Source organism: Aristolochia californica, unplaced genomic scaffold (assembly GCF_029961685.1).
Source record: "Aristolochia californica isolate CCGP_79_NKW_82.1479 unplaced genomic scaffold, dmAriCali1.0.hap1 SCAF_5, whole genome shotgun sequence".
In the NCBI taxonomy this organism is placed as follows: domain Eukaryota; kingdom Viridiplantae; phylum Streptophyta; class Magnoliopsida; order Piperales; family Aristolochiaceae; genus Aristolochia; species Aristolochia californica.
Window position 1 is genome coordinate 2,155,927 of NW_027182214.1, and position 21,943 is coordinate 2,177,869.

At 35.6% G+C, this 21,943-nt stretch overlaps 2 protein-coding genes across 2 annotated transcripts; both read right to left on the minus strand.

Moving 5' to 3' along the window:
• Positions 1 to 1,349: 1,349 nt before the first annotated feature.
• Positions 1,350 to 8,307, minus strand: LOC137966327 (ankyrin repeat domain-containing protein 2A-like). The gene is made up of 8 exons (XM_068812910.1): positions 8,152 to 8,307; positions 5,806 to 5,951; positions 4,734 to 4,937; positions 4,482 to 4,630; positions 4,225 to 4,399; positions 2,840 to 2,932; positions 2,063 to 2,202; positions 1,350 to 1,965 (listed from the first exon to the last, which is right to left on the minus strand). The coding sequence occupies exons 1-8, from the start codon at positions 8,165 to 8,167 to the stop codon at positions 1,866 to 1,868; spliced, it is 1,023 nt and encodes a 340-aa protein (XP_068669011.1). The 5' UTR covers positions 8,168 to 8,307; the 3' UTR covers positions 1,350 to 1,865.
• An 8,989-nt stretch (positions 8,308 to 17,296) lies between these two features.
• Positions 17,297 to 19,229, minus strand: LOC137965840 (3-ketoacyl-CoA synthase 4-like). The gene has a single exon (XM_068812204.1). It carries the CDS (start codon positions 19,060 to 19,062, stop codon positions 17,521 to 17,523), a length of 1,542 nt encoding a protein of 513 aa, XP_068668305.1. The 5' UTR covers positions 19,063 to 19,229; the 3' UTR covers positions 17,297 to 17,520.
• Between the last annotated feature and the right edge of the window lie 2,714 nt (positions 19,230 to 21,943).

Genomic DNA, 21,943 nt, shown 5'->3' on the forward strand with positions numbered 1-21,943 from the left:
AAATTTTTTAATAAGTATTTGACAATTGATGCTGTAATACTTTTAGCATAAGGTAATTTTCATTGCAATTTTGTGTTTGACATTTTATTTGATTAAAAATTTATGAAAAAATATAGTAATATATTAGATTGATTATTAATTTTTATTTATTTCCCTAGAAGAGGCAATAAAAGATCTATTTAACTTCTATTTAACTTTCCTAAGAAAAATTTAAAATATTTTTTGTAATTTTCTAATAAGTCACTAATAGTAATAAGATTTTATTTTAAGTTTTTTTGAAAATATGTATCATAGGAAAAACATTTCTAGTTTTTTTTAGAATATAAATTTTCAACTAGGGGCACTAAGGAGGTCATAGTAAATTTAGGGCCAAATTCAAAAATTACAAAACAAGCTAGACAACATTTGGAGTAAAAAAGATTAATATTGGTGCATTTTAATCTATTATTGAAATTCAATCCTGAATATTAAATCAAGCTCAACTTAAACAAGGTTCGGACTCAGTTGGATTCGATGCCACCCTTATGCCCAATTTTAAGTAGAGATTATTCCTAATTTTATGTAAAATATATACATAATTTTATACAAAATTTATTTGACATTTATTATTTGAAAAGTTTTAAATATATGTTGGACCACGAACTTGAGACATGTATTTTTTAAAAAGTTCTAAATGAATGTTGAAGCTCGAACTCGGCTTGAATCAATAATAATTTTAGGCTCGAACTCGAACTCGAAATATTTAAATCAAGGTCTGCTCGAACATAAACAGGTTCAGGTTTGGGCTCAACTCGGTTAAATGCCCCCCCTAGTTGGCTTTACCCAAATCTAAAATCCAATCCAATTCAATAAAAGAACATTTGGTATAGAGAGCTTATTGGGATTATTAGGTTCAACGGAAATTGTCAATAACCCCCTTAACAAAGATAAATTCAATTGTAATTATATCATATACTAAATAATGAAAACACCCTTGCATCCTTTTCAAATGTGTATACATGCAAAAACTACCATGATTGAAAGAAAAACATTGGACCATTATTCAAGATAAATTGGATTACATCATAATTTCGATCCTGATCAATGGCTCAAATTGTATTACTTTTTTAAAAGAAGTGATACAAGAATGGCACATGGAATAGCACATGGAAGCATATCAATCACAAAATTTTAGTCAGTCAATGACATGAAACTTGATATAATCCCATGGAGTTATTAGAATAAGTAAAAAAAATGGAAAAAATCAAAACAATAACCTATAAATAAAGGCCAATTCTCTAATTTTAAAAAAGGTAAAAACTCAAAATAAACTGCTAAACTAGAGATTTGGAAGAGGAGAAACACTCTCATTGATCAGTCGATCCAGACACTCCATTGAAGTCTTTATAGAGCTTAAAACCAGCAAGAAAATTTGCCAACTACAAATACAATACAGAGCTTATAACAAATAGAACTCTGCCATACCTCTTGGGACCATAAAATACATAATGAACTAGTTCAAAACTACTTCCAGGAGACTTCTAAATTAACAATAGAACTATCAACAATTGTTTGTGGAGGTTCAAATTAGAGGACAAATATAATACTTTCTTTCTATTTATTATTATGCTCTGCCTCTATCATTATAGATGGAGAGAGCTCATGCTTCAGTCATCTCTAAAGAGAACCAGTCAACCTATCGTCTCCTCAAATTTTCTGACATAAACAACATGAAGAGTCAAATAGTATGGCACGCCTTAAATTCATTCCATAATTGATTAATGGTGCTGTCTAAAACCTCAAATAGCAACAAGGACAGCACTAAAGCGGCTGGGGCCAGATATGCGTTTTAAGAGTGCACCCATCAGGAGAGGGTAACCTTCTAATCATAGGAATGCGTCCTTCTCTAGTAATTTCAATACCTCATGCTGGTTGTTCAACTTGGCCACATCTATGGGGGTTTTGCCATCCAGGTTCTGTAAAGTACTGCACGAGGAAAAACAGAGGAAGTGAGACATTAGCAAGGAATTGATTTCCTTTTGACAAAAGAGAACAGTTTTTGAGTCGAAGGTCAGCAACTAACACAGCAGCGCCGTTCTCCAGTAGAAGTGCAACACATTCCTTCCTGCCGTAGCCTGCAGCATAATGAAGAGCAGTATTCTTGTTCTTGTCTAAGGCGTCCACGGCGGCTCCTGCTTCCAATAGGATTTGAGCACATTTCACCTATGTAATACCAACACAAACAACCAAGTTAACACCTGATTAAGTTCTGCTTGAAGCACTTCCTGAACTTAAAAACCCAATGACCACGAATCAACCACATCAATAGAAACTCTTTTCTACTTTTTTTTCCTTGTATTCTGGTATAAGCAGAAGAAAAAGCTCTTCTTTTCCATTCAAAACAAATTGAAATCCACACAATTCCATGCAAGCACATGCCATCGACAATGGACCAGCATTGGATCAATAGATGGGAAAAAATAGATGTTCATTGATGAAATGACGAACAACTCAAGGACTGGACATGTGTATACAGAAAAAATGAAAAACAATAACCACCTAATGATTTAAAGTGCTGCATTCAAACACATCTGGTTAGCAGAAACAACCAAAACCATTTAGGGTACACAGGGCTCAAATACATGCTACAAGCCATATAACCAAAATATCGACCTACTGTTAGTTGGTCAGCTCAAGGAAACACCGATTTCTAAATTGTATGACTGTATTATCTGAAGCATGATTTCTATGCCTATAACAGCCTGAGGGAAATGAACCCGTTTTGTGTATAAAAAATATATAACATTATATGCAAAATTACCCGTCAAAGAGGGATAAAATTCGAAGAGACACATCATACCTCACCATATCCGCAAGCAAAATGCAATGCTGTCCGGCCTTCAGAATCTTCTTCATCTTTGTCTGCTCCAGCAGCCAATGCATTCTTCAAACCCTGATTATACAGATATAACAAGAAATATCAGATGACTACATACATATAAAGATAGAATCAGGCGAGTACATGCAAGAGCAAGAACTAAATTCTCATCAGCTGATCATCCTCTTTTTTCCAAAGTCACCGTTCAAGTGCCTGCTCCTAACTTAAACTTGGGACAATATAGAAAACAAACAATAACAACAATGACTGGTACATGGACCAACTAATTTGGAGTTATTTTCTTAATTCCTACAAAATATCCTGTTTTAACCAAAATCACCTACTGTGGTTAAATGAGATGTCTATTGGCGGAACAAATTCTAAGAAAGCCACAAACAAGCTCAAAAATTATTTTTTAGAGCAATTTCTATAATGTCCTTGTACCTATATATTCATTCTCCAATAAAACCAAAAAGTGTTTGAGTTTTTTAAATAAATATGACAAAACCAACAATATTCTTCCAACATTCATCTTTTGATAGCTAAGGATTATCTAAGAGAATATCATTTCATGTATCTCAATCTGACATCCATACAATGCATATCTCAATCATTTCATCTACTAGCAACAGGCTGGTCCCTCCAATCACATGGGGAGGATTGATGGGACCCATTCTTGTATACAAATGGGCATCATTCACCCTTTCCATCTTACTGCAAGGGACTAGCCCCGCTGTTAGTATACGCACTAGCAAATCTGAAATCCATTAAGACATCCTGGCTCCTACCCTTACCCCTACATCCAGCACAATGTGTAGGATGCAGGAGGCCTAAATCCTTGTCTACTGAGTGGAGGGAAGGAGGCAGGTGTCCACCACATAGGCTCCTCTGTAAAAACATTTATAGAAAACAAAATTTAATCGGGATACTCTTTGACTTTTTAAACAGAATATGGGAGTTTTTAAAACATACAAACATGCAGGATAGAGCATACAACATGGGCACTATGCCACATCAGCAAGAAAGACAAGTTTTTTTGTTTTCTAATCAGAGAAAAGCTAGTCAAATAGAGTTGTGGTCTCAATTGGTATATTTTTCTTTAGAATTGGTATTGATCATAATTTTAAACAAATAGGTGCTGCTTATGCATGTTTTCTAAAGCAATGGTTATGACCATGCAGATCTTTAATCGTAATAACCACAAAGAGTAAGGATCATGACAAGCCTCTGGAATAGTAAATTCTTTTTTAGATAAATATAGGCAACATAATGGAAACATAAGATGGCCACCGGGTCATCTGATCGTCTAAAATATTTTCTAGTGCAAGGAGTAGCTACCAAAAATTATTCAAAAGCCCTGGCAATACCTCTATATTACCAACACTGGCCGTATGATGAACAGTAGATTCATCATCATATCCACCCTCCTCTTCTGCTTCATCTGGCCCAGAAAGTTCTGCTGAGGTGGCTGCCTCTCCTCCTGAAGATCCAAGGCCCATGGCTTGACCAAGCTTCTGAAGAACCTCCGGATCATTCCAATACCTATGGGAACAGGAGCAAGGACACATATCAGGACCTAGCAGCCGACAATCAATACAACAGTCATTGACCACACATCTCAAACCTCATCATGGCAGCTGGGCCTCCCTGCTCAATCTCATCCAAAATTGGCTTTAGAGATGGATCCTCCTTAACTTTTGTCATTCTTTCTTCCATTTGTTCTCTTTGTAATGGATTAGAAAAACTCTCCAGAATGCCAGACATAGCAGGATCCTGACCAATAGTAAATAACAATTCTCTTTAAGATTCAACTATCATTCTATTTCGAATTATGACACCCAATCTATGGAGACAAAAAACACAAAAATGATTTTACCTGTATAAGGGCATTACCAAGGCGCTCGGCCATGGTCATGAACTGAGGGTTTTGCATGACCTGTTGCATGGTGCTGAAATATTGTTGTGAATCCATCGAAGGGACCCCCCCATCATCTTGCACAGTCTTTTGCAGCTGCTCAGCCATCTGGTTAAATGCGGGATCTTTCGCAATCTGTTCAGCTAATTCCTTAATGCTCGGATCCTACATCAACAAGAGATACAAATTCACGACTGCAATCTACAAACACTAATGAATTGGTTACATCCTGGTTTCAAAATTCTGGTTTAGTGCTCCATCCATGTTGACATTTGGAAGATGCACAACCAAGATTTCCATTTGTTAATTCTTTCAGAATGTTTGTGATACAGACCTTTTTTTTTTTTTGAAAATGGAGGAAACTAATTAAAGAGAAAAAAGAAAAGGAATACAACAGCTTTCTGGTGGGGGGAGGAGAACCTAGTTATTGCTAGAAATGGCCATGCTCATGACCTAGTTATCCTTACCCCTACTCTCCCTATGGGCACAGGTTATTATGCTTGTATCATAGTTTCTCTGTGATATGAACCTTTTTCTGTGGTGATAAAATCTTTTTTTTTTTTCATAGCATATATTGTTGATGAACTCTTCACCACTATTTTATTTGAAAGAGATGATAAAAAAGACCGTAAGTACCCATTTAGCCCATTCTACAGTTTTTAGTTGCATTTCTCATAATAACTTTTCAGATAAATAAACTGTCAGTCAAGCACTACAGTGGGTCCAGAACACAACTTCAGTGGACAACCCCAATAAAACATTGAAATTTAGTTAGCATGGGACATTTCTGAAATTTCAGTAATAATTATTAACTCCAACCACCAATTTACCATTTACAATATAAGCACCACATTGCTTCATATGTTATTATTATAATAAAAATACTACTGTTATATTGCTCAGTCATTAATATATAACCTTCATTTTTTTGGAGCCTTAAAATGCATTAGAACCAATAGATTGAAAAGACAAAAAAAGAAAAAAAAAGAAGATAACAATTCATTTAAAAGAGATCAAAGGCAAGAGGAAATACATTTAGCAGCCCAGACATGGCAGAGAAATCGAAAGGGTTAGGAATCCCAGCTCCTTGATCCACAACAGATCCCTCCTCTCTTGCTTGTTGCTCAGCAGAAGAAGCCTCGGTTATAGAATTTTTGTTCTCTGATGTTAGCTTATCATCTGCAATAAGTGTTAAAGTAATTGTCAGAGCATAGCATGCAATATCTGATTCTAAAACAAAAACTGCACAGATTGGTGATTATTTTAGACAGCACATACTTTTTGAGGGTTTGTATGCATTATAACCTGAGACAAACACTAAATTACAAAATAAAGTTTATTTGATAGTACATCTATTTACTTGAGAAAGAAAAAACTTTTTTTTTAAAAACATATAATGATAGTTAAAAATTTTAAGCAAAAAAAATATTTACTTATACGTTCTAGAAATTCTTAAAGTAAAGATAAAACTACAACCTCTCCAATGTCATTTGTCTCCCACCATTAGAAGAATTAAGACATTTTGATGTGTTTCAGTATATACAAACTTCCAGTATTTATTATATCCTGGCACACTTGAAAGCCCAATCAAGCATCTGACCATAAAATTATGTCTAGGACTCTGATCTGAAAATCGCTTCAAATCTAAATCTAATTAGAATGTAGACAATAAACTATCAGAACATAAGGTATACTTAAAACTGGTGTTCCCATAGGGGTCTTCAGCAGCAAGGAAAACCTAATTGAAACGCTAACACAAAATAATTGTGAAAAGGTTCAAAAGCAAGCTAGATTCCACTTGACTACAATAAAAGCCCAAGATCTGAATGGTCTGTAGATATCTTTTTTTAAAAATTTGAGTAGAATGCACATTAAAGTAACCAAAACCAATGTTGTAAAAACTGACCCGGTCACTGACCAGTGATGTGATCGGGTCCAGTTGGACCAGGATCAACTGGATATAATAGCTGGTTGACCGGCTGATGTCATCAATAATTTCAATTTATTTTTAATTATTTTTTGTCAAAAATACAGAGTGGGGTGCACTCCTCTCTCCCCATGCCATGTCAAACCTCTCCTCTCCGCCAAGTGGAAGTTCCACGTGATGGAGAGGAGGTCAGGGGCCCTTCCCCCATCGGCAGAAGAATTAGGCTCTATCCCTCATCCCCTGTTGCATGTTCTAGGACAAGAAGAATGACAGCAGGGAAGGGGAGGTGCTGTGAACAGGGGGAGGAGCCGTCCTCTGTCAGTCGGTACAAATAGTGGAAAGGGGAAGGGGAGGGAGACGCTGCACCTCTTATCCCGCTTCTTTCTGCCGGCAAGAGAGCAGTCTCTGCCCTCCCCACCAGCATGCAGAAACTCCGCATACTGGCGGGGATGGCTGGGGACCTCCTCCGCCCACTCCCCCAGGCTGCACACATATGGGATTCCTGTCAGCACAGTTCAAGAAGGGGACAGAAAAGTCGGACCCAGACAAATTTTTTTGTGGTTCCCCTTTAAATAGATTTTAGTCATGTGCTTTTTTTCTCCTCCCCCTGACAATGCATCCACTTTGGTTTTCCTTTCATCAGCTCTCCACAAAGATAAGAAAAGCTTCCGACCTACAACATTTTTTATTTTTATTTTGCATGCACACACCACCCTTAACCCTAGTAATACAGGAACCCAAGACCTCACACTAAAAACACCCCCATGTGACCATTGAGCCAAACACCCAAGTCGCAAATATGAGTCCAAGACCTCTAGCATTTTGAATATGTATCCTGGAAAACCTTGTAAGTTCTCACACAAACACTTGTAGTCTTCCACAGTTAGTTTTAGTCTAGATAATCATTTACTAGACATTCACAACAAGATTTTACAGCTCATTCATGACCATTTGTACCGTAATACAGTTTCGGTACAATTAGATTCTGAAGCAAGCAAATTGCCGTACTCTTCATGAATGCAACAAATACTTCAGACCACGGTATAAACGAAACTTGCATAACTTGTAGACATTCAGGCATGCCCGACTCCTAAATTAGCCCATTCCCAATCGGTAAAGTATTAGAACGACGCCATACTTCCTCATCACTCGATTGAACTCCACAATAAGTTTTTTTCAATAAGTAAAAATTAACAGGGCCCCAGAGCCCTTTAGCAAAAAACTAATCAAATTAACAAGAAAAAAAAAAAAAAAACTCCATCATGGAGTCAACAACAACAGAATACACCATCGGGCATCCGCAATAGACATCCTGAATCCCAAAGTGAACTTAACAGCAATAGGAACTTCAAATTTGTGGCAGAAGAGTCTCAATTGTGAATCAGAAAATAAAAATAAAAGCAGAAACTACACAGCACAAACACGAGTAAACAAATAAAAATCAAAACCAACCTTTATTTCCCGACATGATTGCTTGAAACCCACGTCGCCGAGGGCAAGGATTCGGGCGAAATGGATACCGGAGGAAAACCCCAGATCTAACAAGCAAGAAACCCTAGCGCGACCACGGTCTGTCACTTGTCGACGCGCAAGAAAACAGACTATTTAGAAGATGGGTCGATGTGGGCTTGCTTGCTTCAAGAGATAAGATAAGACCGGCCCCATTCACACAGTTTTTTTTTTTTTGGAGGTCAGCGATTACCCTACCACGAGTTCGTTCCTGTGACCCAACCCGGTTTTTCTTTTTGTGGTACGCTTCTTGGAGTCTTTACCTACAATGACTAAATAATATACATGGCATGGGTGGGGTAACCCCAAACACGTAACACCTATACTATATCATGGTTTTTTACTCAAATTGGGAACCGGCTCGACGTTTATCAACATATAAAAGCATTAGATTTGAGAAACCGACATGACCTTAAATACAATAACTTAAAGTTACAAAATTTCAAGTGTGTTAGGTCCTATTTGTACGAAGTTATTCATCTGATTCGATCTCTACGTGATAGAAAAAATAAAACCTTTCTTGATTGATTAGCTTTCATTTTATAACTAGTGTCTACCTCTCTTTGACAAAGGGATTTGACCTTGAATTATGTCAAATAGGTCTTAATAATTTTTTTCTTCTCCATTTGATCTTCTCTATCTTTGACCAAATGTGGGTGACTATGTTACGAATCCACTTGTATCTAAGGACTCGAGAGAGCTTATGCCACTTTCAAGAAACCAAATATAGAACTTATTGCTTCTTCCATATCTTTTGGACTTGGGAATCAAGACCGACTCAAGATCGACTCAAGAACGTGGGGAAACTAATTAGAAAACCAAGAGAAAAGGCTGAAATAAGAGATACAATAAAAAAAAAGTTACCAAGCTTTCTTGTAGAAACTTTCTTATTTCAATTCCAACTCATAGACTAGGAAACAAGGACTTGTTAAATTAAGAATAGAAGAATTCTTTTGTAGATTTTTGACTCTACAAATAAATTCAATACAATTGTACTCTGAATTGTGCAAGAGACTTACCTAGAGACCTAGAGATAAACACTCCTTAATAGCTACTCTTGTATAAGCTTTCCTTAAGTCTTTATATAATGTATTTAACTAGGACTACTTGGTAAATTAGTATAATCTCTTGCGAAACTCACATCAGCGAATACTCCTTAACATGTACACACTTAGACAGGCATCATTCACTTAAGAATAAACTAAGTACTTTTATCAAGGACTCTAGAAACAAAACCTTAACACTTGGATAGATAGCTAAATTAACCTCAAGAGGCTTGGATAAACTAGATTGATAGTTTTTGCTTAGATATAGGGGTCACTCCATCAACATAGCCTCTTCTTGAGTTATGTCGAATTATAATATGATCTTAAGACACTCAGGAAAACTAAAGCAAAATAAGGATGAAGAGATGGAAGACCAAGTTGGCTTAATTTTACCTAAGGGTAGAACTACTTGAAGAAGATAGAAACCCTTTGATTAGGGTGAGCCACTAGAAAGACCTATAAGTCATCAGTCTAGATTCTTCGGGTTTTGGGTTAAGTCATTGAGATTTTTCTTTTTACAATCATTAATGCTCAAAGAGCTACATATTTATAGTGCTCGAGGAGCAAGCACCTTACATCAACTAGTTATGTGGAACTAAGTGATAGCTTATGATTTCTTGGCTTTTACATTAGGTTTTCTATCTCCTAGCTTCTCCTAATGATTATAAAACTCATACTCAAATAAAAAATACAAACTAAATTTTATCGTACTACTCTTTGTCTTGGGTCCATCTGAAGTAAGAACATGTGCCCACTTTTCTAGCCATCCTCCATAAAAAGGCCAAGCTTGGTTAGCTAAGTTGATGACCAAGTTGAGGGTTGAGTCTAAGGCTGAGTTATCAACCACCTTTTTCTCCTCCACTTGATATTCTCCATCTTTAACTATTTCATGTCCATGAAGAATGTTTATGAGCCACTAATTGGCTAACATTTTGGGGTTTTCGAGCTTCCACATGTGACCTTATTTGTCATTTTCTTAAAGGTGTTATTTGTTAACTATGTGTCATTTCTCTTACTTAGGTAGCAATCTCCTGCAATAATATAGTCGGTGATTTGTCACCTCCTTTATCTAATTTGATTTTGACGATGGCCTTACATGGTAGGCCTAAGTTTTGATTTCATCCAAACTTTGACTCCAATTTTGACTTGTGGTCAGATATTTTCAATCTTAATAATTGATCAATGCATATGATTTGTACCATTGATTGAGGTTCTGATTTTAATAATCAAATTTTTATATCTACATTGTTCCAAATTTTACTAAGCTTAATAGTTGGACTTGCCCCAAGTTGAGTCAGAGGGGCCTTGCCCATTATAGCATAGTTGAGTCTGACCTCCTACCTATTCTCAATCTTAGTCAACCCGTTGAGTAAAAAAACCATGTATTATATATGTTCTATAACTTTTTGTCTCATTGTGGAATTGATATGTCTCGAATTCTTTTAGTTGCATTACATTATACCACTATTACATTAATCCCAATGAAAGAAGTACTTAAGGGATGGGGTGATGAGGGCAATACACAACTATTACTTTTGTGTTTTGCCTTTGTGATAATAATAAGCAAGAAAACCATCAATTCAACAAGGGGTACCGTTGTTGACATCAAGTATTGTATTGCACCCTTAAAAATCTTAGAGGATAGCTTGATAGGTTTCACCCATTAATCTTTTTAATGGGTTTTTGTTGGATAAAAATAGAGAATAAACAACATTGAAATTCAAGACACAATGGGTATTGATATCATGTCATCTACCACAAAATTTGAGACATGACACTGATGCACAACATATATTGATGGTATTTTTTAAGGTAAATTATTTAAATTATAATATTTCTAAAAGAATTATAGGTCATTAATTAGATGTATTAACTTATTAAGAGACATAGATTAGTATATTTATATAACATTTGTTGCTTACTGTTAAGACAGATTGTAAAGATTTCATCAATACCCAAAAAATAATTTTTTATAGATTATATCTCCTACATATAAATCTCAAAGTATGTGTTTACTCAATCCTAAAACATGTATTACTTTTACTGTTCACATTGTGAATTTTTAGGATATTTAGATGAATGAAGAGTTCACTGGAGATTATGATTCTGAATGTTATTCACAATGAGTCTTGTTTGTACCTTGGTCCTCAATTTTTATTGAGAATAAAAGTCTTTGTTGCTTTAAGAATTGGGCAAAAGAATAAATATCATTTTTCCTAGTTCATTTTGATGTTTGACCATTAACGTAGGGTTTGTAACTGTATTGTCAATTTTACTCAGTTGTGTCAAAAAAATGATAACGATATTAGTATCTTTAATTCAGATAAGCAAAAATATATATTTTATTTTCCTTGCATTATTTTTTTTGTAAATGAAGAAATTTCATGATAAACTTCTTAACTATACACAACAAAATAAAATAGAATGATTTCACATGTTGACAAGCATTTGATAGGAATTGCACAATTACTATTAACAACCATGAATGTTCCTCAATCATGTCGGTTATACACTACATTAACCATGTGTTATCTCTTCAAAGATGTGTTATCTAGGACTCGCAATTCTACCCATTATATGTTTACTCAATCATTCTAGTTTATGTCTACTTATAGATAGTTATAAAACAAATATTTGTTCACATCAGGATTTACAAGTTTATCTGTATAGTATTGTTTACGATACACAAATAGATATGCAGGTAAACATAAAAAAATTTAACAAAAAATATAATGAAGCAAAAATATAGTAACAAATATGGGCTACATTTTTTAAAAAAAAAATAATCAAAATAGAAAAATAAATAAACATAAAAAAATTTTTAAAAAAATTGATGAGTGGTAAGGACAGTAAAGGACAAGTATTTAAGAATGATTTAAACAAGTAAACAAAAGAAAGTCATCTAATACAAGTACATCTCCCATAGTTCATTAAATCACATTTTAATGAACTAATTGGTCCAATTGTTCAACCATAATTGTATGTTGAAAATCCTCTATCATTAACACTATAAGTGGGCAAAAGCTAAGCAGAAGTACCATTTAATTCTTTCCTTCCAAACAAAATTAATTACAAAGATTAAATCTTACTCAAATTTAATATTAACACCAATCAATAAAAATATCAAAGCAACTTAGTTTCAATTAAGAATATTGTAACATCACATGTGAATAGAACTCACACAATGAACCTTACCTAGGAACAAACAATTAACACATCCACATCCATTTATGACAATGACCTTTTATAGAAGCTTCATTTATCAATTCTCATCTCCCCACATAAGGAGTAGACATCAAATGTGATGGCAAAGGAAGTGGGTTGGTAAGAGAGTTGGAGTCAGATTCTTTCCCATTTACCATCTTGTGCTTATCCTCCCTTTGCTTTAATGTGAAGCCTTTTACACATTAATTGATATGAAAAGATATGAAAGGTGACAACAAATCTTCAACAAAAGGACAAGTAGGTCTCATATTGCCTTTAAATATAATTGGATATGAGAGTTGAAACATTAGTGAGTTGGAAGATAAACATGTGAGGTTCTAGCTACATCTATTTAATTCTTTGCCCACTTTTCTCTTTCTTAACTCATTATAATTGTTCCATGTGATAATTTTTTTTTTTTTTTGGGTTTTTCTCATAGGTTATTTTATTGGGTTTTCTTTTTTACCCATTGCTATGGTATTTATTTGGTATGATAATTTTATTTTTAATTGATTAATAGGCTTTATATATTTCCAAATTTTATGTACTTCAATTTTAATACATGTAAAAAACATTGGACATTGTCATTTTTTTTCTTTCGAATATGATTTTTCTTTTTATAACTACATATTATTAATAATTGGATGTGTAATAACTGGATAAAGACCGTTCTAATTATATTTACTTACCTGACTACCCATTAAGACTATATTGATTTTTTAAAAAAAATAAATACAATAGAAGAATAAAAAATCAGGTAAAGTTACCACCCCTTTAATAAATGAATAAAAATGGGAGAAAACTTTAAAAGCCAATAGTAAAAATCAAATTTTATTAATATAAGGACAAAAATATTTTAGGACTTTGAACTTTACAACATCCCTCCTCACATTCACATTTTTCCAGAGAAAGAATAATTTATCTAATAAAAAAAGAAAAATTACCTTCAACCCAAATAGTAAAACTCAAATATTACTAAAATATTACTCAAAAAAAATAATAAACTTTTGACTTCACACCATCCCTTGCATTTACATTTTTCAAAAGAAAGAGTAATTTTCTACTCAAGAAACTTCAGCCTGGTTAGCCTTCCAAGATGCTTCTTCTTCTTCAACTTGTGAACAAAAATCTCTTGAAGTGGAAGGCAATTCCATATCCCAATTGATTGTGTTCCCTTTTGTTTTCTATCAAAATCGAAGCAATGAAGCTTCTTATGCATCAAAACAAACTCCAAAACCTTCTTCATTTGTCTTTTTAAGAGGAAAAGCTACTTTAGGTTGCTTCTTGGAAGGTGACTTTCACTCAATCATTGATTATCTTATTTTTTATGTTAAATTAGTAACTATTAAAGACTCTTTGATACTTTTATATTAAACATGGTGGTAATTCTTAATGAAAGGTATATTCTCACAAAATTTCCTTTTTCTTTTATCATTTTCAATACCCAATTAATTGGAAAGATTAATTTAATGTAGAATATTTTTCTATTCTCTTGATAATATTACCCTAATTCCATGGGAGCAATTAAATCTTATTGGAGATCTACTAATTTTAAAAACATGCCAATAAGCAATTGGATAATTTTATGTTGGCAAAGGTCAATCTGAAAGTTCTGAACATGTTCAAGTGGGTGTCAAGATGGAAATCTGATATGCAAAAAAAGTTTTATATGAAAGCTTCTAAGCACAAGTAGAGCTTTTTCAGGAGACTTGATCTGCAGCTCAAAGGTCTCATTTGGGGTCTTCTAATTGGAGATCTTGTTTTTGAATCTTTTGGGAGTTTTAAGCATAAAACCAGTTTCTTGTAATGGAGTCAAAGCATTCATAGGTCCCATATAAATGAATGATCTGAATTCTGTCCGAGTCTTCAAATTTTGAGTGTACACACTTGGCAGGCAGTATTCATTTGAGTAAAATTGAATACTTCTAGGACACAACTGGTGTTGGTTTTATTTAAGACATGCCAGCCTGAGACCCAATTATACAGCACAGAGAAGTCACACAGACACTTGAATGATTCCCTAAAGGCCTAAACACAGCCACTGGAAATCACCTTTAGCACATGATATTTTTTCCCCTGCACAGTTTAACAATTCACTGAAGAAGGAAAGTAAAAGACAAAAACTATGGGAACTCCAATTCCATTAACAAAATGAGCCTGCATGCTACACCATGGCACCATACTGTAATGAACATCCTGCAGGCTCAGTTGTTCTACCAAGCAGAGTGATGTGCAGGTCAGAAGAAAAAACCAAGCAAAATTTTAAATCTTCTTGAATTTTTCTCTTTCAACTGAGGTTATTTGTGAGTGTCCATTGATGGAAATCAAGGATCCTTTTCGTTCATAGTCCACAGATTTGACAATTCAAAGTGAAACTCAAACATCGGTTTTTATGAAAATTGCAATTTCCAAGAGAGGCATCACTAATTACCTCAGAACAGGAGGGTAGTAGAAAACCATCCATTTCAAACTTATATTTAACTTAATAGTATATTTGGTGGAGAAAACAATGAAAACAAAGATCAGGAAGAACAATAAAGAACTGAATCATGTCTTACACTCTTCCACTTCCAGAAGCAGAGAACCTCAAGCACCCAATGACAAAAGAAAAATGGCAGGAAGGCTTCTCCGAGTAATTTTCGAAAGCAAGATATCACTGATTAGAAAATACAGAAAGAACTGAAAAGGAAAGAAGAACACAAAAGCAATAAACAGACCTACCATGTGTAAGTAAAATTAGATGCCAATCAAAAGACACATCTTTGATTTCAACCTTTCATTTTTACCATTTCCAAACTGGTATGGGTGTAAATAAAATTATTTGGGTGCATTTGTGATTCTTTTATGTGAAACATCACTAGATGAGGACAAATAGGTAAGATAGAGATGAGATCCATAGGTGATACTTCTCTAAGGGAAATCCTGGAATGAGGACAAATGGGTTGTTACATTATCGTGCAACTCTGGAAAATTAATAAAACAATGCAACCAAGACAGCAGAAGGCTATGACTTCAAACATGAAAAATTATAAATGAAAATGAACCTTTTTTCTCACCATTCAGGTCCTTTTCCTTATGTTAAAAAATTCAAACCAAATAGCAATACAACTAGGAAGAGTTTCTTGAATGCACAGAGACAAAAGGCAAAAAGACGTAAATCCAAAAACTTTAAAAATAAAGATTTTTATACCCTCTTTCGATTTACATCAAGCCTTACCAAATGGAGGTTTCCACGAACTTACCTCTCTCCATACACATGGCGTGCTTGAAATTCATCAGAAGGTCCCTGTTGATGATATTAGTGTTTCCACAGACAGATTACAAGCACTTGCAGCCCCTTATAACATATGTAGACAAAGCAATGGCACTTTTATTTTCTAAAAGAGAAGATACTGCATGCAGATATAACTTTATAAACATGAAGTAACAGAGCATTGCTCGCTCATGCACATAAATTGCCAGAATAATTTATGCAAAAAAAACTAGATTGGTGCTAATTACAGAGAAACAAGGTTCTCATAGGCCTAAAAGAGTCAGCAGCCCAGTTGACATTGCTACTAGAGTAAATTATTTTTTGAATCTCAGATTTTTTTCTTCTTGATGACAAATATAAGAAAAAAAAAATTAAAGAATTTGTGTTTGACAAAATCCAGTTGTAACTTCCATCCAGCTTCATGGAAATGAAACTATTTCACACAACCATAATGGAGCACAGATTGAAACAGGTGAGCTCCATCTGGGCTCAGCATTTGCCGCAGAAGCTGCCATGTTACTTGTGTTGAGAAGGATTTAATTTTTTTTATAAAGGTGTTACTTGTAGACCTTGTAGGGTAAGATGCAACTCTTTCATTCTTCTGGGAGCAAATACTTGCCAGATTGAAAAAACATGCATAGGTGATAGAATTCTAGATATGCAAGAATGGAGTGCTTCCCAAGATTGGTTTTAGATTCCTCACCCTAAAAATTTGCAGAGCATCAAGATGCATTGGCAGCTGCAACAAGCTGACCAAATTCCAGTGCGGTTATTCTGAACTCTCTTTGCCACCAATCTCATTACTTTCATTCATTTGAAAAGCTACATCTTCTGACCAACACCAAAGAGCATTAATTGTGGGAAAAAACACCAATGAGCAAGGATTATGGAAACACAAATTTAAAGACTTGCTCAGGTATGACATAAGACTAACAGTGATTTTGACTTTTGATAGAGCCTTTCAAACTGAACTTACAATCAAAAAGCACCATGAATGTTGTTTCGCTTTTTTCTATTTCAAAAGAATTCAAGGCCCCATGTCACAGGATTTTTTTATTTTTTTTGGTTGAATATGACAGGCAAAGGTGGTATGTAAAATTCTGCTAAAAACCTTATTATAAGACAAAAAATTTACTCTATTTTATTGGAGGGAGTACGTGCTCGTTTTTCAGTGAACATGGCAAGTACAAATTGCTTTAAGAATTACCAGGCAAGCAGACAGAATAGAAAAAACTGACATAAATGCAAGAGAAGAAAGGGAGTTCTATATTTAATGGGATTCAATAATGTCAGACGCTACAAGCTGCTCTCACCAAGTCTTAAATGGGAAACAATTATGAAGAGTGCCCAGAAAAAAATACTGTTCATTGAAAATGCTTCCTAGTGGAGTTTATTGATGGGATCTGATAATCCTTGATTTCAATGGCCACATGCACCAATAGTGAAACTATACAGGAAACTAGTGTCCTTAGTTTTGGTTGATTTAAGCTACTGAAAAAGGGTAAAAGCAATGGACACCATCACCACCACCACGTATCCGTTTTTCAACACAGAAAATAAACAATTGAATGAAAACAGAGAAAAGTGACTTTCAAAGAAAAAGAAGAACAAGATAAAATTTTCTTTCGACACCACAAGGGTAGAGTACAATGCCAATCTTAATCGAGAAAAAAGAAAAACTGTAAAAGAAAATAAAACGAAAGACATGAACGTAACAGAGAAACAGAATATCTGTCACTGATCAGTAACCAATGACCACCACAGGAATTCTCTTGGTTCCTGGTTCCATGTCACAGAAAAGAAGAATTATCAATCACATATCGGCAATTGCACGGGGTACCTATGGATACAGGCTTCCCATGGGCTTCTGTGCGAAGGCTTGACATTACGGATGGCCTGCCAGACGGCACTGTTGCACTTGAATCCACTCCCGAAAGCAATCTGCCACACTCGGTGACCCTTCCTCATTCTCCCTTTGGCCTCAATGTAGGCCAGTTCGTACCAAATGGAGCTCGAGGAAGTGTTTCCAAACCGGTGAAGCGTCATTCGAGAGGGCTCCACATGGAGGGGAAGAAGCTGGAGGTTCTTCTCAAGCTCATCAATCACAGCTCTTCCACCTGCGTGGATGCAGAAGTGCTCGAATGCCAGTTTGAAATCAGGAATATAGGGCTTGATTTTCGAGTTGCTGAAGACCTTTTTGGCAACGAGGGTGGCGAAGAAGAGAAGCTGCTCGCTGATGGGTAGCACAAGCGGACCCAAGGTGGTGATATTGGTCTTCAGGGTCCCGCCTGCAATGGCCATAAGATCCTTGGACAGCGAGACACCTACCATTCCATTGACATCCTGCTCCTGGTATACGCACCGGAAGGCCTTATCATCGGCCCCGCGATGGGTCCTCACGACATGGACAAGCTTATACTTGGAACGAGACCGGTCAGAAGATTTGTTTGAGAGAAGCACCGCGGCGCCGCCAACACGGAAGATGCAATTGGGAATCAGCATCGACTTGTTGTTCCCAAAATACCAGTTCTGGGTAATGTTCTCCGTGCTGACAACCACAGCGTAAGTCCCTCTGTGCACCTGCAACAAGTCCCGGGCGAGATCGATAGAGATAACCCCGGCGGAGCACCCCATTCCTCCCAAATTGTAAGACAGAATGTTCCCTCGAAGCTTGTACTTGTTCACAATCATTGCAGACAGCGACGGCGTTGGGTTGAAAAGACTGCAATTCACAACGAGGATCCCAATGTCCTTGGGCTTCACGGAGGTGTTCTGGAACAGAGCGTCAAGGGCGCCGAACATGACCTGCTCGGCCTCCTCCCTCGCGGCCGACATGGACGGACGCGCCGGGATCAAATGCATGGCTGCCGGAGCGTAAGTCTCCTCCCCGAGGCCGGACCGTTCGAGGATCTTTCTCTGGAACTCAAGCGCCGCCTCATCAAACTTCCCGGACAACCTCGAGTGCTTCATGAACTTCCAGTACGGAGCGGCCAGCTCGTCAGGAGCGCGGTAACACGAGTAGTCAACCAAGTAGACTGGCCGCGGCCGGGTCATGAAGTAGACGGTGGAGCCGAAGACAAGCACTACCGAGCAGACCAGCACGATCACCAAGTTATACTGGAGGTGAATCCAAAGCTGCCGCACATCCTCCGGGTTCGTCCGGCTCGCCTCCACAAGAATCATCGCCATTACCGGAATCAACAGCAGAGTCAGCAAATGGGTAATCAAGTAATGATATCCCAGTTTCACATATTTGAGATTCACGCTCTGCAAGAAGTCTGGCAGTCGCCGACTATGCGACGGCTGCGAGATCTGCTGCTGCTCCATGTTCCCACCGTCTCGGCCGTCCATTCTGAAATCCTTCACTTCCGCTATAACCGCTCAACCGACCCCCAAAGAGCCCTAAAAATCTCTCCACCCAGAGAGTCCAAGAAACAGAAAAACGAGACTAAACAGGAAATAGAGAAGAAGGAAAGAGGAGATCTTCGGGGCCGTTACTCGCTGTCTCCCTGCGGAGAACTCGCCAATGGAAGGAGAGTGACCGTCTCGTAGCTGCGAGGCCCTTTTTCTAGTCAACCGAGCGCGAGCCATGCGTGCATGAGGCTTCCGCGAAGCTGCCTCGCACGCATATATATCTCTTTTCTTGTTTCCTCCGATTTGTTCTAGATATGCAGCGGACATGCCCACAAATCCACGTGGCAGCTCCCGGCCGTTCCGTACTCACCAAAGCCATACAACTTTAGGCTTTGGCCTATTAATATTTAATCCTCTTTGTAACCAAACTTTGGGAAATTTGTGGGTATAAATACAATAGAAAGTCAAAATACTCTTTAATTTAAATTTAAATTATTTAAATTAATTTTAATAAAAAATTATTGGTATCATGTATTATATAGGGTCCGATCGAGTTAATTAACGTGCAAACGATAAAAATAAAAATAAATATTATTTGTTAGAGTAATTTTTAAATATTTTAAGCACAAAATTTTGAATCGAAGGGTAAACATTTTAATTAGATTTTTTTTCAAATAGTCATAATTCTATAAAGTCGGTGATAGTAGAGGTAGCAACTGGTAAAATTTCAACCATTTAAATTATTCATTTGGGTCCATTTAAATGTTTTTTATTATTATTTTGGAATTGAGTTTTATTTTCATGGATTTTCTATCATTTTACACTAAAATACTATTTCTTCATATTTTTATATTAAAATAAAAATAATTTCCCTAAATAAAATGTAAGATTTTTAATTTAAAACTTTATTATTATTATTATTATTATTATTATTATTATTATTTATTTAATATTATTATTATTATTATTTTATTATTATTATAAGACCCTTATGGATCACCTCCAATGTAATCAAAGAAGATACTTCCAACAAAAGTGGAGACTACAAAGTCTCAAAGGCAATAAAAATGTAACCTAACAATCAAGCAAGAGCATAAACAAAATAATCCAAAACCCTCAATTTTAAATGATACTCTTATGATATCAACAAAATGTAGTAGTTAACAACAATCATACAATGATCAGATATAAAGTTCAATAGTGTACCATACCGTAACGATGCAATTGCAACTGGACACCTCTCTTACTGGTGTATTGCCCTATAATTGATCCAAGAAATAGGATACCCCAAAATTTATAAAATTCCCATTAATTTCAATTTCTCAAACACTTTTGTCATGTTCATAGAATATTCTCAAATTTATCTCCTCATTCCCTGGGTGAGTCACCAATCTTAGGCCACAGAACCTTGTGACATGTGTGCCATAGTGGGCACGCACACTTGTGGTAGTAGATAACCCCACCCATCTCCCTCACCAAATGTGACAAATGGGGTTATAATCTTTCAAGTGGTTATGATCAAAGGAGAGAATTTAGGCCATACAATCAAGTGTCATTGAGAATTTCTAAGTGTGACACATTTTTTACCTAATAGTTATCCATTGTGAGAAATAGCTATTAACATTACAAAATCTTTTAAAATGGAAAAAAAATAATTGGTATAGGTCAATTTCATCACATTTAAATGTGGAATTAAGGGGGAAGATTTCAAATTTCAAGAGTCTTCTTCATTACTAATCGGAAAAAAAATTTAATCATAAAAAGTGATATTTACTTGTGGTTTCTCATCCTTCGATTGACAGCTTAGCAGAGTAACACCTTCGGTGATTACGAAGAGAGGATTTAGATACTCTGGAGCAGACTATATATCTACATAAGAGAGAAAGAGAATACAAACTCCGTCCTTTCTTCTTAGAATCTTATTAATATAACTCTTACATGATGTTTCCTACAAATGATTCCTACCATTATTAAAAAAAAAGAGATAGAGAGTTATAGACCATGCAAAGAATTAAAGAATGCAAATATTAGCTTTCATATTGGTTGTGGTTTTGAATTCTTTATCCCCTTATTGACTAATGAATTTTTTTTAGTAAGATAGATTCCTAAATGGATTTTGTCGACAAACGAGTCACACCGTTACCTTAGTTTACCCTAGTCAAATGAATTGAGAAACTTAAGAGTTTACTATGATTCGGAGGGTGGCTTCTTCGTACTTTTTATCAACGAATTATAGGCTACAAACAATGAAAGAATATTAGATTACTAATTGTTCCTTAAGCCATCAGATAAACTCACTTGATCTCAACAAGCTTCCTATTAGTAAAGCAAACCGACTTCGATTCTTGAATAATACGCCTGAAATAATCGCAAAATTAACAAGCCTGTGATGGAGTTTTCTACCTAATGGAGTTTTCTACCTAAGTAGCTAGAGTTTAAGCATGAAGTGTCTCATTAAAAAAAGTTTAAAAGGGCATACAAAGTGGCTTGCTAATTGAGATTTAGAACTGGTTGTAAAAGGTTAATATCAACTAACATGCTTATACTTGGAAGGTAGCTAAATCAAGAACAACCCCTAGTGCTTATGTGGCATTTGATGATGTGGCATCCTACATGGAGAATGATGTAACTTTCCGATGTTTAGATGTTGATGTGGTGTGATGACATAGCACTTACCTGTCACCTTTTACTATGAATATGTGTTAGTTGAAAATTAAAAAAAATGTTATTTTTATTATTATTTTAAAAAAATGGATAGTAAAGAAAAAATATCTTTCTTACCACTAGTCAGCTTTTAATTTTTTAGGAACAAATGCACGACGTGTCAACAGTTAAGAATTTGATTCCCCACTAACCCCTCAATGGAGGGGCGTCAGCC

Bases quoted from the DNA above. Each gene is read 5' to 3' on its own strand.
- LOC137965840 (XM_068812204.1), bottom strand. From the start codon at position 19,062: ATGGACGGCCGAGACGGTGGGAACATGGAGCAGCAGCAGATCTCGCAG.
- LOC137966327 (XM_068812910.1), bottom strand. The intron at 4,631-4,733 runs GTAAAATCATTT...ACTATTGGTCAG, and splicing joins TTGGTAATGCCCTTATACAG to GATCCTGCTATGTCTGGCAT. The intron at 1,966-2,062 runs GTTAGTTGCTGA...TTCCTCGTGCAG, and splicing joins CTGGAGAACGGCGCTGCTGT to TACTTTACAGAACCTGGATG.